General features: G+C 42.5%; 1 protein-coding gene across 6 annotated transcripts in view; it reads left to right on the top strand.

The window, feature by feature from the left end:
* Nucleotides 1-17,711, top strand: part of LOC119657254 (potassium channel subfamily K member 1-like) — a 114,345-nt gene that overhangs the window by 47,433 nt on the left and 49,201 nt on the right. The window contains exon 2 of one of the 6 annotated variants that reach the window (XM_038064082.1): nucleotides 7,665-7,882. In XM_038064082.1, coding sequence (XP_037920010.1) covers nucleotides 7,666-7,882 — 217 coding nt within the window. In that variant the 5' untranslated portion in view covers nucleotide 7,665. Of the gene's footprint in view, nucleotides 1-7,664; nucleotides 7,883-12,810; nucleotides 13,079-13,114; nucleotides 13,149-17,711 lie in introns of those variants that run through there. The other 5 variants (XM_038064075.1, XM_038064077.1, XM_038064078.1 and 2 more) reach the window with 5 other exon arrangements.

The raw sequence follows: 17,711 nt of genomic DNA, 5'->3' as shown, positions 1-17,711 counted from the left end.
TTTGGCTCTCAGGTGATCAAGCTTACGCCTCCTAGTGAATGGTACTATGTTGGTTTTGGCTGGGTTAACCCGCAGTCCCACTTTCCTGCACCAGGAACTAGTAACCCTTAGTCCAGTTTAGATTCTATCACATAAGGTATCTTCATATTTGCCCCTATAGATTAAAACAATGTCGTCCGCGTAACCCTGGACCTGGTATTCTAGTATTTGTTAGCACGTCCAGGAGTTCGTCCACTACCATACTCCACATCAGCGGCGATAGTACCCCGCCCTGTGGACAGCCTTAAGTAGTGTTCATGATAATAGAATTTGTATCTGTCGGTACTTCTATTTGCCTGCTTTCTAGCATTTTGCCCATCCAGAATGCTAGGGTGTTTCCCGCTCCTTTGCGGCTCAGAGCATCCTGTATCTCTGGATAAGTGCTGGGAAAATGCCATCTACTCCGCGAGATTTCAGTGGTTTAAAAGTTCCCACTGCCCACCTTAGCCTAGGTTCTGAGCGTATATCTTTTGCTAGTTTCCAGTTCTCCTTTTATTCGTTGGGGTGTCAGGTGAGGTCGCCTGCCACCGTGGGGTAGGACCCCAGGAAATGAGTTCTGAGAAGCAGGTGTACCCTGTCTTCCTCATCCTCGGTAAATGTCCCATCTTCCTTCTTCAAACAGAGACAGAATATTGCACCGTCTTTGGCTACAGCCTTGTAAAGCCTGGTTGCTTCTGTGATCTGTTCCGTTTTGCTTCCCTGATCGCGTTGCTATTCGCAGTCAGTGCATTGTTATACCTCTGCCAATCCCCGGTTTGTTTTGCCCAGTTGAAGAGTTTGACCATATACTTTACAATGATTTGGACTAGGAGGAAATCTATCCCAAGCACTTTGGTCCGTTAAAAGACGGTCCCTAGGGTACATAATTCAATATATTCTGACCAAAAAATAATATCATAAGAGGCCTAAAATCGGTCTCCTTACTATCATGTTCTTCTGTGACCTGACTTTAATTCCAGTCTTAGCCCATTGACAATTCGCGACATATCGGCACTGTCAGAGAAGCTACATACGCTTTGGGGTAGCTCTAAAATCAACGAACGAGGAGAGTCTCTTTTTAATTTTATTATCAAAACTGTTATGTAGGTTAATACGCTAACTTTGTGTTTGTAAGGTAAAGAAATTTCGAAGACCTTCTTATTTACTGAAAATGGGTCTTCCATGATGGAAAACTTGAAGATAGATACTCTTCAATTTGTAACGGAAAGCCATTCTTTCCAGAAAAAAACGCATACCTCAAAGGCAAGGACTAGTACTATAAGCAATACACCATAGTTACCTTCCTGGAAATACATATGTAGAAAGATCATTGAATACCACAGACATTGAACAGGTTCTAACCAGAGTTGGGTTCGGGATGGATGTCTTCGCAGTAAATAGTATCTATATTAAGAAACAAAGTACTTCACTAAGACTTGAGAGACATTCACCTACGAAATATAGCTATTTTGATTGATAAATCAAATCGGCCTCCAAAAGTAATTGTTCCGAGTTAGCGGTGATGAGCCAGCGAAGGGACGGACTAGACCCCGACACAGGGATATAGAGGGGAACGAACGACCTGATGAATTGGTTAGAAGGGGTTCAGCTTTTGACTGACTCATTGTCATTTGAGGCTGAAATTGAGTATGAGGCGTTCCCTTTCAACGCATTCTTTCTGGGCATCTTGCCGTCCTCCTTCTACAGTCTCATATTTTAAGTGGTCAGATGAACAGACAGAGGCTCTTCATTTCGCCGAACTCATGACTTAGAGTAGGAAGAGTCTACCATCTATGCAGGCTGCAACGTTTGATGTCCCGATTAATCATCTATACTCCCTATTGACTCGTCCTCTTTACCTATTCTCCCTAACTTTGGGCAGTTACCGCGTTCTTAATAACCTGAGTGAAATCTTTTGAAAGCCATACATTTCGTCCTTCTCACCAGAGTCTCTACTATCCTTTATTTATTTTACCAGAAAACAGGTCCATTTTTATCCTTGTTTATTTTTGCTTCAAGCGATGACCATTGCACCTATTTCATCTCCTACGAAGTTTGATTAGCTCCAAACCAATTTAGCGATTGAGTCCATTAAATTTCAACAAAAAACTAAACGCCAGCGAATATCAGCAGATATACTCGTCAGCCTCTACACAGAATCCTCCTAAAACCCCTCCTTTACAATTATGGTGGACATCCTTTGGCGAGTGCTACGATTATGTCCGCATAGCATCTTTCAATTGTACGCAAATCAGCCATTAGCCATTCTATTGCGCTAGACTTTTTTCTCTGAAGTCATTGCCAAGCAATAAGAACCTCCGAGAGGAAACCATTCAGGATCCAAAGCAATAAAAGTGCAAATCATTTAGAATTGGATTAGTCTATTTATTTTCCATCTGTCCTACTCGCAATCGAATGAAAACATCTTTCTCCTTTCCGGGAAAACTTGAATTATTTTGGCAGCCAATGAAAAACTTCCATCTCTCGAGCCACTCTCGTCAAAATTGAAAACAAACAAAATCAGGAATGTATGGTGTAGACATTTCCTTTATGGCGAGGAATAATATGGTACTCACCACGTGACGTACTCAGATGCGGATGATATATTGAACTTTTCGAGTCCTTTCATCGGCCCATAGGAAGCCTCTTAACAGCTCGATGGCAACCATACGCTTGAACGTGTGTATGTAGTTCACGCTAATGCCTGCACTAAATAGCGAAGCGGTGAAGGTAAATTGAGTTGTATTCCACAGGAACGAAACTTTTGATTTCTTTTCACAAGAAATTACATACATACAAGTGGGTAAGAGCACTCTGATATGTACAGCACATTTACATAAAGTCCTGGAAAGTATGTACATATTTGCATACTTCAACGCTCTTGTGCGCCAGAGGAGCTTCATCAAATATGCAAGGAAAAAAGAAAGTCAGAAGCGTTCCTGCTATTTACACAAATGCAGGCTGGAAAGTTTTTTGCCTTGCTTGCGACATGCTGAGGGCAAACATAGTATGAACTAGGTTAGCACGTATGGGGCCTTTGAAGTTGAAAGGCGGAACGAACTCGAGCCGGAAGTATCTTGGAAAGTATACCATGAAATTGGAAAGTCCCTGAATTAATAATTTATTTATGAAGAGCATAAATCTAGTTTGCTTCGTTAGCAGTGCGCCCACCTTTGGAGATTTGGTTTGAACATACCCACCCTGTCACGTCTTGCTTTTATTGAATATGCAATTTGGTTGCCCTACATTTGCATATCGTGATACACTCTTTCTTTCGAACTTCTTTCCTTTTATCTCCTCCTGGAGATTGCTTCCTTTTCATCAAAATGAGTGTCAATAATGCTAATAGCTGCGGTCTTTTGGTTTCTTTGACGTCTCTATGCCTAATTAAGGAAAGATTTTGTTCGCAATTATGAACTGGAATGAAGTCTGCTTTCCAGATCTCCCTCCCCATCAAATGAAATTCAATTATTATGAGTTAGTGAAAAGAAGGACTTAAATTGAAATCACCTTAGTTATTGTTATCATGTTCTTCAACATTCATCTAAACATATAAGCTTCCTCGTAGCGAGTTACCTAAACTCCAGAGGTCCAATATTTGGGAATCACACTAGACTACAAACCACTCTGGAAAACACATGTTTAAAACATACTCGTATGTTGGGAACTTACAAAGGCTCTGATGACTTATAAGTCCATAGCAGGAAAAAAATTAGAATTCACAATAGTAAGGCCAATGATTACCTACAGGGCGGTAATCTGGGAAGACAGAACGGAACTCAGTACAACAGCCACAGAGTAACACAAACTTGAAAGACTAGCTTTCTTGTGTGTCAGTAGGACAATGACAACCTGCCCAACGGCATCCCTAGGGATCCTTCAGGGATTGTCTCCTCTCAATCTGCACATACAGATGCAGGAAAAAGGGCAATCTTAAGAATGTTCGGGAGTACCAGTTCGGCGAGACCTGCCTAAATCGAAGGAAAATTGATATTCTTTCTAGCCAGCGTCCTGAATTAATTATGTCAAAAGGGGGGGGGGGGGCGTGCCATTGAAATATGGCTTAAACCAGCAGTTGATTATTTAGTACATTGAGAGTTCCCTTATGGCAGACGGGCAGACGCCGGGATCATTTTTTTTTGGGGTAGGGTAGGTGAATGCATTTACGCACACAGTGTTGGACTCCCGGTTCGGTACGTCATCGGACTATCAACTACCCACCTCCCCATCGTCAGAAAGCTAGCCTTTGTTTGTCACATTACTTCGGGCTAGTTCCCGAACTCTCCCGCCTTGCAGAGCATTCAAATCAGGGAATTCCTTTCACCAACGGGAGGGGAGAGGAGGAAGGGAACTGTCAGTTCAAGGAACCCCCTGCCATCCGGCTCCTCCACCAGTCGAGTTCTATCTTCTTAGCAACGAGAAGGGCCCGAACATAATGGGCAACACGGCTCCATCTGTCAGCGGTCCTTAGCATCTCTTCGACAATGTTGTCTGGAGGGAGATCCCCTGTGTTTAAATAGAGCTGCTGACGAACACCATCCCACCTTCCACAAGAAAAAAAAGTCTGGTGGGCGTCGTCCACAACTCCATTGCAAAACACACAAACCGGGGATCGCGCCTTTCCAATCTTATGCAGGTAAGACTGAAAACTTCCATGCCCACTTAAAATGTCTCAAAATGCTTCCGATTCAGCCACGCACCTAAGTTGCCGATGTTTCATTTTGCCACGAGAGCTGCCACTCGTCTAGAGTGTGCTGCCGTTCTTCGTGAGCAACCACCTCCCTTGGCTCATCTCCCTTGCGCTTGTATATGGCTTGACGCTCCTTAGCAAGAAGGGCAACGGGGATCACTCCCGCGATCACCATCACGGCCGGTTCAGAGACAGTACAGTACGCAGACACCACCTGCAAAGCTCCCCGTCTCTGTACTTGCGCGAGGCGTTTACGATATACCTCCTCGTTAAGAGCGCCACCCCATACCTCTGCGCCGTAGAGCAGGACAGGCTGCATTGAACTCATCAGGAGACGTCGCCTGCTAGACGTAGGACCCCCAATGTTTGCCATTAGCCTACTTAACGCCGAAACTCCAGCTACAGTCTTCTTCGCTGCTGCTTTGATTTGCTCAAAAATGTTCATCTTTGAGTCAAGAGTCAACCCGAGGTACTTTACCGCTGATTTTGACTCGATTATCGACTCACCGAACAATATGGGACGCAGGGTTGGAATTCTCTTTTTAGTCAGGATGACTACTTCGGTTTTTTCTATGCAATGTTGCAATGTTGCAATGTTGCAACCATGAGTAGTCATCCATCCGCTTACCCGTCGCATCAATATGCCGAATCTGCTTTGCGCCTGTTCGGCAGTGCGTCCAGCACCAAGCGCTGCGACATCATCTGCGTAGCCAACCAGGCGCGACTCTTCTGATATGTCGAGTTTAAGTAGACTGTCATAGGTAGCGTTCCAGAGGTCCGACCCCAGGATGGATTCCTATGCTACCCCCGACGTGACCCCCATCGTCCTTTGACCCTCTAGGGTTTCATAGAGCAGGGAGCGGTTCCTTAAATAGTCCCTCAATATCCGTAAAAGATAGTTCGGCACGTGGAAAGTGTCTAGTGTGCCTAGAATGTCTTTCCATCTTACGGAATTAAAGACGTTTCTGACGTCAAGTGTTACACCACCCGTCGAGTTTGGCGGCTATGTGCCTCTGCTCGTCGAACGGCGTCCACGACTTGCATGACAGTATCATGACGCTGTCAGACGCCGGGATCATTGGTCCAAGGAAAACGCACTTTGAATTCGTGAACATACAAGCATACTCCAGGCTGAAATATACGCCATAGATAGATGTGCTTCCTTTAATCTCGAAAAGATCTATAGGGGCATCTTTATTGCCCATTTATAGAAATCGACCCTTAAGTGCACTACTGATTGCGATACTCCTCTGTCTGTGAACCCAAACGAGAGAGTCTCTAAGCGAATCCTCTGGACCCGTCCTTTCACCCTGCACTGACACACCAACTGAGAACATGTCACCACTAACGCTAAAGCTTTGATTGCGGGTAGAATATTAGTAGAAACCATTTTATTTCGCATATAAGTAGGACCGCACCCTAGGGATAAGCTTCCCGAATCGCTGCTGATTCCATCTGAAAAAAGTTAGCATGCCCCGGGATGCTGTTCGATCTGAATATGTAGACCAAAAAACTATGACATTACCAGGTCGTTTTTGCATTAGACTCTGATTGGGAATTCCTCAACAAAGTTTATCTTGAAGCCCAGCTCAAGGTCAATTATTAAAGATCCCCAAAATCCAGGGTACTTTTATGGCTGTAGAACCTTGCTCTCTAGTTTAATCATTCCTAAAATCTTATAGCATTACATGGAACAATATATTTGCTATCTAGATTGAGTGGAAGAAGACGAAAAAGAACTTTGAGACCGATGATTGGTTAGGACCGTATAACCTCAGTGATGCTCGTACACACGGATGCTTGGTTCCTGTTAAACTTGGTCCAAATATATTCCTTCACTCAGGGCAGGCCGCTGCACAAGAGAATGCCAGATGAGGATTCGACAAACTATGGGTGTATACATCCATAGAACCATTTTCGAATGAAGTCACCATTTTTCACAAAGGATTTTTGCAATCGTTGAAAGCTATTCCGACTCTTTAACCTGTTGTTCTACGTATAGCCTCCTATTTAACTTCGCACCGAGAATCATGAGGAGGTACTTGAGATACTTAAGCTCACTATGGCAACAGTGGTTTCCGCACTGGAAGATGACAGTCCGTCTTTATTTCTTCACTTTTTTAAAACGCTTCAATTTTCAGAGGAAGTAAACGGAATCGGAAAGTTTCTTTCCAATTGGTCTAGTTCGCCATCAAATGGATAGTGGACTTAGGCCTGAACTTACTAGGCAGTTTTTGACACTCATACCCATGGCATGTTATGAATTATAATATAAGGAGGCAAACAACATCCAGTAACCACTTCGGTCACGCTGCTCGCAGGGCAGAGGTGAAGCAGTGTCTGCCCTGGAGGAAACCGCAAGTCGTTTATTTTTGTAAAAGGAATCAACCGCAATGTTTGGACAAGTGATTAGAAGAAACTATCACTATCCTATCTGAAATCTGTTCTCGGATTAAGGGGACACGTTTTATTGTTGCGGTTAAACATCGGTCTAAAATGTGGTATAGGAAATTTTCCCCAATCCCGATGAAACTGTTAATGCCGTCATTCAAGGCTTTTAGAATCACCCCGGTCGTGTCAAATTTCGGGCTTACGGTTACTTCTAACAAACCTACCAAATTACAGGAATATACATATAGTACGTGATCCAGCATGATAGAAAGGATTGTTCTCCTGAACCTAACCATATAATTTCGCTTGAATTCAGAATTCTCACTGAAGATGGAGTAATCCTTGGTCCTTTCGCAAGCGGGCTTAAGGCCGTTGGTGGAATTTATAGAAGAATACAAGCAGATAAGGGTATTCCTGTCGCACCGTTCCATGGAGCAATTATTTATTAGCTTATTTAAGAAAATCCGAGATATAAAAAAATTACACCTGTTTATGCAATTCCACTATTTTGATTTTTTTCATTTATAAATTTTATATATTTATGTATTTTATAAATTCTTTACAGAATGCTGCTGGGAGCGTGGCCATTGGGCGGCAAGAATTCTTTAGCGCCAACAAAAAGTGGAAAAGGTCGACTTCTTGCTCTGATCGGTGTGTATTCAGTGTTCATAATCCTTGGAGCGGCGATTTTCTCATCCATCGAAGCACCCAAAATGGCAGACCTTGCAGAAAATATTCAAGCTCTTCGCGCGAAATTCACAAAACAGAATAAATGCCTAAATGGTAAGTTTATTGCATGATATTTTCTCGGCATAGTGTAATAATCCAGAGAGTTCGAAGAAGAAGAGATGAGTATTCAAATTTACTATTAGTAGTGAGTCGATCAGCATACTCCACAAAAGTGACGAAAGCACACCTCCTTGGAGGCAGCCCTTCGTTGCTTCTGCAGTCAGATAGCGATCGACGCCCACCTCGCGCACAGCAATTTCTGCGTTAGCATAGCATGGATTCACTTAATTAAAGCATCATCAATAACATGCGCTCTGGCGGCATCACAAAGTTTTTAAAAAGGGGCACAGTCTAAAGCCCCTTCAATTTCCACGAACACCCCCATCGCGTACTTACCATTCAAAGTTGCATATTCTATCTTTGTGGCCAAAGAATAAAGAGCAGACTCACAGGACTTTCCACGCTGGTAAGCATGTTGGTTTTCACTAAGTGGGTGCGACCTAAGTCGACCCAGTCTCTCCAAACCTTTCAGCAAGAATGAAGTCAAGTTGATCTGTCTGAAGTTCTTTGGATTAGAATAGTCATCTTTCCCAGGTTTGAAGACCACCTTAACCTTCTGCCAAGGGAAAGCCACGTAGCCCAGAGCAAGACATCCTCGAAAAATATTTCTTAGAGGTCGCTCTAAGTGTTCTATACCCTCCTTTAGCATTGCCAGATAGATGCCATCCATGCCAGGTACTTTGAAATGTTTAGAAGACAGTATGGCAGCTCTCACCTTTTCATGGGTAACAACTGCTTTCGCAGTGTTCCAATTGCTCTTGCAACTCTTCCCCTGCCGCTTCTCCCGGGTGGCATACTTCCAGGAGGGTCTGTACTGAATCCAGTCTGGAGCTCGTGAAAGCACCGTCGGGTTTTCTAAGAGAGTTCAACATGGCCGACTCATCCCTTTTGAGGACTCTACACAGCCTTTGAAGTCTCTCTTTCGCCTTGCAATTCCTTACAGTACACTCTAAAGGAGTCTCGTTTCGAACACCTAACGAACCTCTTATATTCACGCTGTAAGCTCCTGAAATTTAACCAGTCTTCGTTTTTATTACTTTTGCAAGCATGGTTTAGAAGTCGCCTGGTTGATTTTCTGAGTTTTTGCAGTTCCCGGTTCCACTAAGGAACCGTTTTGCCGCTTTGGCCTCGGGAAATAGTACAAGCCTCTTAATAGCAATCTAAAAGTGTGCAGTCCAGAGTTTTCAATTCATCTTCTAGCGCCAAAGGAGTCTTCAGTCGCCTAAGAAACTGTAATTTTTTGCCAAGAAGTTAATTGAACTTTGTCCAATCCGTTTTCCTAGGGTTCCGTCTTTGTACTGCAGACTGTTCGCCCGCAATAGTTAGATTGAACTCTAGGTATCGGTGATCTGACAGTGAGACCTCGTCTAACACCCGCCAGTGTGTAATCAACTCTGACACTTTTGAGATACAGATTGTTAGGTCAATTACTTTGCTTCTTCTCGGTCCCACGAACGTAGTCATAAGATCAGCTGAAGTGATGAAATCAAATAACTTCTCTCCTCTTGGATTGCATTTGCTACTGACCCAACAAATATGTTGAGCATTCGCCTCGCAACCTATTAAGAGACCACTTGATTCTGCATACGTCACCAGATCCCTAAGCTCTTGCACCGGTGGAGGATACAAAGAATCACAGGGTAAATAAGCGGAGGCAACTATGACGTTTTGCCTCTCGCCTTTTATCTGGTATTGTATGATGACCATAGCTAACTCCTGGGAACAGTACTGTCTCAGCATGGCTGCCTCTAACTGTCTTGACATCAGGACGCAAGCTTTCGGTCTAATGGATCTTTCATCGTAGAAGATCCTAGCTCCCTTTACTGATCCAATGCCACAGATTCTGTTAAATCGAACCCACGGCTCTTGTAACAGAAAGATGTAGGGGAAATCCTGCAGCTTTGTCATTCTCGCTGCCAACAGGTAGTAGGGAGCTTTACTGCTGCAGGTTGATTTGACCAATCTTTATGTTTTTCGACATAAAATTAGTCTATTGTGTTATGGAGAACAGTTAGAAGCGTATGCGGCAGTCCGCGTGTGACGGGGTTCCCCCCACACCGTACCGCCGGAGACTCGACCTCCTCGTGTTTGATTCTTCTGACAAAAACCCCCCTTGGAGGTACCGCAGTTCCCATGTCTTCATCCATGAAAAATTTCATTTCATCCCGCAGAGCATTCGTCTGTTTTCCACTTAGCACCTGGATTGCTTTGCGGTGTCCGGTTTGCATAGATTCGATGACTCGAACTGGCATCAAATCAGTTCCGTTCACGTCTCTGGCTTCCCTTTCTTCCGCCTGTTCCTTGGAAGATGTAGGAGAAGTTACTAGCAGGTAGGATTCACTCTGTAGTCCCTTCACCAGTGCGAACCCCCATACGGGAGTTCTGCCCCTGTATGCACTATCCTCCGCGCGCAGCTCCATTGTAGGAGAGCGGAGTCGAAGACCATCATTGTTCTTTGCTATGGAAATGGAGATGATGCTCTACGATTTCCTGATATGACTGAATTTCGGTCTATCTAGGAGGAAGTGGAGCACCATATGATGACTTCCCCTGAGCATATTCAGACTCTTTTGGTCCAGTTCGAATACCAAGTTGAAACCCTCCACGTTTGTAGATTTGTCCTTCCTGGCATTCATGAACTTTACCCTACAGTGTCCAAAGTCCATGCCCGGGTTCTGTTCACCCAGCATGCGGATGATGTCCTCTGCCTTCCTTCGAGGGCCCGGTAACCAACATCCGACATGTTTTGTCCCGCGTAGCTCAGTGTTCATAATAGTGAACTTGAGCCGACCGCCGGAACTCAAAGTTGGGATTACCTGCTGGAGCCACTTTAAGGCAGCCTCGTCAGTGCACTCCAAATGGAGAAGTCCATCACGAAAACCTTGATTGTTAAATCGTGGCTTCGTTCCAGGCTCCAGCATTTTTTTCCACAGGCATTCCCGGAGGATGGTAAATTATCTTTATGACATTTTGCCATCCTTGGAGGAAACTCCCACGCCAGCAGTCAGAACAGAGGCTGCAGCTTGCGCATACGTCCTCTTCCTTCCGCCTTCGCGTTCGTATTCCTGTGGGAAGGACCCGCTTCATTGAGATCTCTCTCGCTGATTTAATCACCTCCCGGCACACCGGTCCTGATCCCCGCGAGACGCGCTTCCTTGCGTCCGATTTCTCTGGACGTTACCGCGCCTAGTGGCCAGCCACGTCCGTGTCCTCATTCCCAAGGTGCTTCATCTTTCTTCGCAGTGCTGTCTTCTGCCGTCGGCTTGGGGTCTTTCTAGGTTCACGGTGTCCGAGCCGCTTGGATCCATTTCCACATACTGGCATTAAGCCAGTAGCGTCCACGTCACCAGCTTCCCATTCTTCCGCTCTTCCCGGTAAGGATGAAGGAGAAGGTTGTTAGAGACAGGATTCAGCCTGTAGTCCCCCTCCTTAGTGGCCGAAGTTGCCTTCTGCCGGGCCTTCCTCTTCCGTTCGCGGGTAGATTTGGGCTGTAGTACCGCGGACGGGATTTCCAGTTTCTCCCAATTTGAGAGTTTCCGTACTTTCCTTTCTGGCTAACTTCGCCGTAGGCACTCAATTCAAATTTTCTACTAAGTCGGAAAGCATGCCTTCTACACATTTAGGCGAGTATGAATGTGGTGAGGCCTCCAACATCCGCGCCTCGGCCGCGAATGTGTGGTGAGGCCTCCATATAGAGGAAGCTTCGTGATTTTTTCAGATTTTTCGCTTGAGTAGTTTCTGAGAATGGGTCCGTTAAAGAAACATCACTTTTTACCTCTGCCACTCCCCGCCTTTCTAACAAATCTCAAAACTAAGACCGGCTTCGAAAAGTACTAATCGGTATCCTTCATTTGATAACCAACATGACTATATTCCTAAATCTCAATGTAGAAGGCTATCACTCACTGCATGTCTGGGCGTTTACAGTTCCCACCTTCTCACCCTGTAAATCTGTATAGATGTTTCTGAGAAAAGTGCGTGTGAACCGATTTTAATAAAGTTTTGTTTTGCAAACAAAACCTTAAAAAAGGCACAGGAGTAGACTCCACCCGAATCTTCGGCACCGAAGGGAGTTTGTGAGCAGAAATCAGCTGAAAAGATGCTAGAGTCAGTATTTTGGGATGCTAAGGAAATTGTTAATGAATTATCACCAAACTGGTAAAACAACCAAGAATATTACTGTAACCTTTGGATGATAGAGTGGTCAAATGACTTTGACTTTGCTGCAAAAATATTGGAAAATTTCAACTTATTTATTGACTCCATATTCCCTGATTTCCGAAAACAGATGAATAAAATAAATAAAGTGGATTCAATTGTTCCTGAGATGAATACGTAAACATTTCGTATTAAAAACAACCTGGACCTTATCTCATTATGCAGGTGAAATGGAAACTTTGTAATAATTTTGCACAGAAGTAAGTCACGAAGCCCAAAAAAATATTGATTGCGTCTAAAAATAGCTCAAATTTACGAAGAATGTCTTATTTTAGATACATAGATTTATTTTTGCTAGAAGGATATACTATAGGTACATAGCCATGACCTACAATATTCCTACTTTAATATATGCTTAAAAAACACCCCGTTTAAAGTAGACGGTGTGTCATATTGCAGGCCCATTAAGCATGTCTTATTTCTCTGAATACGAAAAGTGTAATCCAGGCACCTACCCAGTAAGATAAGATACTTTATCAAACTTCTGAATTGAGGAGAACAATAAGCAATAAGAAAATCAACAAAATGCGATGATAATGAGATGATCCGCAAAGATGCCGTCTGCCTCTTTTCTAACAGCAAAAAAGTGTTCCTATTTACGAGGAGATAAGCTAAAAAGTAAACCCACAACTGATAAGATTTCTTCATTAAGATGGTCGTTGTACCTAATGCCTAATGAAGTTACTCTTCAGTCTCAGCGCAGCATCTCGGGGGATCTGTGATAATTGTCTGGCCATCACACCGACCCGCGGGACTTCTCAATGCAATTTTCTAGTAATAGTGATTAGCGGCATCGTAACAAGTAAAATTCGATTCGAGTGAAGTCTTTGAATTAACGCAGTTTCCATGTGCTCAGGAACCGCAAACCACATTATCGTCTAGCCAAGACGCTGGATTGGCTGCAAATTTAATAAGTGGAAGTTCTCAGTTTTCGTCCACATTTGGTTGGTAAAGTGAAGTGAACCCTGAAAAGTAAAAGTTCTTCTGCTTGAATGAAGTGTTTTGAATGATAAATTCTCTCCTACGAAGTAATTATAGTGTTGTATGTAAAACCACCCACCATAATGTGTTCCAACATCGCAATCAATAAAGTTTGATGTTTTTAGCATTTTTTCGAGCTCTGGAAAGAACGCACCTCAGGACAAAAAAACATTATAGTCATAGTACCTATTGCATGCGAAATTGGCCCGGATTTTTTTAATTGTTAATGGCTTTTATCGTTAAATATTAAATTTTTGTTTAATGGTTAAAGAGCCATAAGTTCAGGGCATGATACGCGCTTTTATGATACCTCAGGGTCACATAACGTGTCCTTTTTCCATTGAAATTAAAATATCAAAAGATTACCTCAGGTGATTTCGATCGAACCATAATAGTTCGTGTTTGCCTACGCTTGATTTCTTGTTATTCCTAAGCGGCTCCATCCTATATTCTTAGTAAAATATATCGTCAATTATGCCAGCTATATGCCAGCTAATACAGACACTCACGTATTAGATCCTGGGCTTATTCCCCGAGCAGCCTCTCAACTTTCTCTTCATTCACGTTCATCCGATAGATTGGATTCCACAGATGTGCATTTTGCCCAGGTATATCGTATATGTGGGACCTTATTTATTAACTTTGCTACTTTTGCTGGACGTTGCTCATATATAGTTGCGTCCCTCGATAAATAAGAAATAAAGAAAAAACTTTGGTTTATTTATTGGAGGGACCAGGAGAAAACTTAAATTTATGCAAGCCTCTATTAAAAGGGACGAGTTATCCAATATCTTTTCAACGGAAAGAGAATAACTTAAGAAGTTGAATAATACTTAATCTGGACATGAATTCGGGAATACACGTGTGGATATTTTTCAAAAATTGTATTTGATTACTTTTCCCTTCTTGAAAGGATGAATTCTCATTTCACATTGAAAATTGGTGGATTTGCGGGGAATGCTTCGAGAAAATATTGACCTTTGATACGGACTGCTTATTAAAACAAAGAAGGAGATATTCCGATCTAAAGGCACCGTTTGCATGGTTGTTGATGTAAGGGACGTTTAATAGGTTTGAATTTATAGAAACCCCAAGGTATATAACCTGCTTCCTTGTGGGAATGAAAGAATTATGGGTACCTAAGGACAGATTTCTGATGTTAAAAACTACTTTCAATGACATCCGGATGTTTCTTTAAGGATGATTGCTTGATATTTTTCGGGACTAAGAGCCAGGTTCCCTTGACAAAGTGTCGGTAAAGCTTCGCGAAGAACTATGTCCCTCGTGGGACAAAGACTTGGAGGTGGAAAAAATTTCAGGGCAGAGAACAAAGTGTGGTGTGATCAATAAGTAGTAGGACTGATTTGATAAAAACAATTGATTGCTTATATTAATATAATCCCTTAATGGTTTTTAAAATAGGAGCCTTGTACATAACATGTTTGCAGCTACCAGTCCCCTGCTGGAATTCATTTGCGGGAATACTGCCGAGACTGCTTGTTACAAACACGTCAATGTCTTTTATAAGGTCGAATCGTTGCCCGGTAATACCCTTTTTGAGACAAGAGGAATCAGTAATCAGAAAAAGTCCTGTGGATCCATGCCTGGACTGTAGGGTTGACTCATTTTCACGACCGACTGAACATTTCCACCTTTCCGAACGAGGGGGGTTGATCGTTTCTGGGTTGTACTGAAGACACCAAGTTTCATCTTCGGTAATCACGTTAGAGAGAATATTTAGGTTTTCTCTAATACATTTTAATATATCTGTTGAAGATTTTCCTTTTATTCATCACTCAGACTTCTTGAAGCAAAACTCAGACATACTTTCTTCATTGCCAAATTTTCTGGGATGGTGGTGCCGTAAAAAGAATTTAAGGGTAACTGGAACTGGATAAAGATATATAAAGATATATCTTGAGCGTCCATAGCAATTTTTCCAGTCCGATCGTTTCCTCAGTTTCTTATTGAAATACTGACCAATTTATACACCCATCTCCAAAAAAAGTGTTTTTCTGCTGCCACGCTGTGATGATCTTAAAAAAAATAAATGGCATTTTAACGTACAGACTTAACTATAGTCCGCAAACTAGGATTATTGAAAAATATTGAAAGTTAAATTTTTGGTCCCGTGTTAAACTTTTTTTTTGTGAATTTTGGGGTTTTTTAAGGCTTCTTTAATGAATAAAAAAAACTACTGAATGAATCGCAATTATCCTAGTTTACGGACCGTAGAAATATATTCTGAATAAGTCCTGAAAAATTTCAAAGAATTTCGTTGGATAGATTTTGGGCTATGATATCATAGTAGCCGAATTTCAACATGCAGTTTCGAGAAAAACGCATTTAAAAAGTGGAATGCGATTTTTAGCGATAAAATCTTAATCTGTTATATCTAGTTCATAAAGCTTAGGTTTCTTAAAGAAACGTATGTACAACCTTGGCTTCGATTCTTGTCCTTTTAGCGAAGTCATTCGAACATTATTCGGACTGATAAATATGCGCTTTATTACGGCGATCGACATAAATCTAGCATGTGACTTACCCCGTGTTTAACACTATAATTTTCGAACGACCCCCAATATCAAAAATTCACTTTACCCATATATTCTACACTATATCTAGATACAGTTGATGCTAAAAAAAATCGATTCCGCGGATCCGACACGCGGGATGACCCCCTTAACTCCTCATTTTTCAAACGAATCGATTAAACTCTAGAAGTTGTTCACTTTCGTCATATTTTCGGTAACCCATGATGTTGACGGGCGACCGACGCGTTCGTCATCCTCGGCAAACTCTCTCCCTTCCTGGACCAACTTGCACCATTTAGAACCACAGAAGCAGCTCATGGCAGCATCCCCCTGTGCTTGGTTGAAAATTCGAAGATTTGCTTGGCCGTTTTTCCAAGTTTGAAGTAAAATGAAGGACTGGAAGGATCTGTCTTTGTGTCAAAGAAACAGGCTATAGTAATATCTTGCGATTAATCACAAGCTAGACATCGAGTTTTTAGGACTAGGATGCTCTGCTCCACCGAGTGACTTAATCGATTGGCGAAATGGAGACCTGAGATAGTGTTGTTTCTATCGCAGTTTATTTATCTTTTGTGTACTCCATTGGAGTATAGGGCATACATACAGTCAATGTTTGTTATTTAATTCTTTATAAATGATAAGCTCACAGCAGTAAGATAAACACAAAGTACACATACATCCACGGCGACTGGGAGTCGAACCAGGGACAACAAGATCAGCGCTCTAACTCCCAACCATCGCGCCATCAGAGTGCTCGTCTATAATTGATTTGATGGTCTACTGGAAAACATGTTGACAGCATGAATCCGGAAGGAGAAAGTTTTCGTTTTGTTTTTAAGAATGGACGTAAACTGAGCAGGCTCTTCCTCGTGCTAGAGAGATCATACCGCCAGACAAAATATACCCTACAATTCGCATTTCCGAAGCTGTAGAGAGAAGAGGGAAACCCTCAGCCAGTTCCTTTGCGATTACCCAGTTTTAGCTGGTGCCAGCTTATAAACACTAGGTAAACCATGTTTTAAAGACCCCAAGAAAATCTCTAGCTGCAAAGTGGGACAGCTGCTATCCTTCATAAATGCTACGAGCTGGTTCCGAAGATCTAAGCCTGTCATCCTTGGTCTTACCACAGCAACCATGGTCTTAGGAGTTTGTGTCATCCAAACGGCGCACCACAGCGACGATTGACCTCTTCGGAGCGGCCACTGATACCTACAAGCCTTCCCTACAGAGACACTTTTAAAATGAAGGACGGATCGACCGCTTTTGGTTTAACAAAATGGACTTACAGGATTGAGCAAGTGCTCAACGATTTTGTCAAGATAAATTAATTTTTCATGAAATAATTGTCGAGGACGTTTGCTTTATCAGGAGAGACTTTATTTTGAAGGATGTCGTTACTATTAGAAGCTTTGGTAAATCAGCCGTATACCTGTGTACTAAAGAAAATTCTAATAGCGGAAAACACGTTTTGTATCTCGACTCCGAAATACTTCTCGTTACGATATCTGTCAAATAAACTTTAAGTTGATCCTAATTTCACAGTAGTATAATTTTTAAGATGACGCAGGATACTGGACAGTTTATTGTAAATCCCGCTATTATTAACAAAATTATAAACCGTTTCTTTAAATTACAATAAATTTATTTTAGAAACAATGCACTACACTTTGTTATTTAGGTGTTTACGCCGCCGCGGTTGGAAACAAAAGAGACCGACTTATTTCCATGCGGTCCTTACTGTCCCAACCAACGGCATTTTTCCACCGCTAATTCTCCACTCCCCTGGTGCGTTCAGAAAATGAGTGAGTGGAGAGTTCCGCGCCATCTACCCGTCCGCATCCGCAACATTCGAAATAAATTTCGAATGCTGCAGATCCTGCCGCGCCACACACGTTCTTTTAGTCAGCGAGGAACTTGTTGAAGTCTAGTATTGTAGTGCCTCAGCAAGCTATGTGGCAGTTTGGTTAGGAATGTGTCTGGTTGTGCGGAAAGGAGGATATGTGCCTGCAGTCGGAGTGCGATCTGCTTTCACAGAGTGCTATTTGTGCCCACAAGCCCAACTAACTGTCTTTTTCTTTTTGTTTTTCTTA

The sequence above is a fragment of the Hermetia illucens genome, chromosome 5, assembly GCF_905115235.1.
Source record: "Hermetia illucens chromosome 5, iHerIll2.2.curated.20191125, whole genome shotgun sequence".
Classification (NCBI taxonomy): domain Eukaryota; kingdom Metazoa; phylum Arthropoda; class Insecta; order Diptera; family Stratiomyidae; genus Hermetia; species Hermetia illucens.
This window is presented reverse-complemented; position numbering and strand designations above follow the sequence as displayed.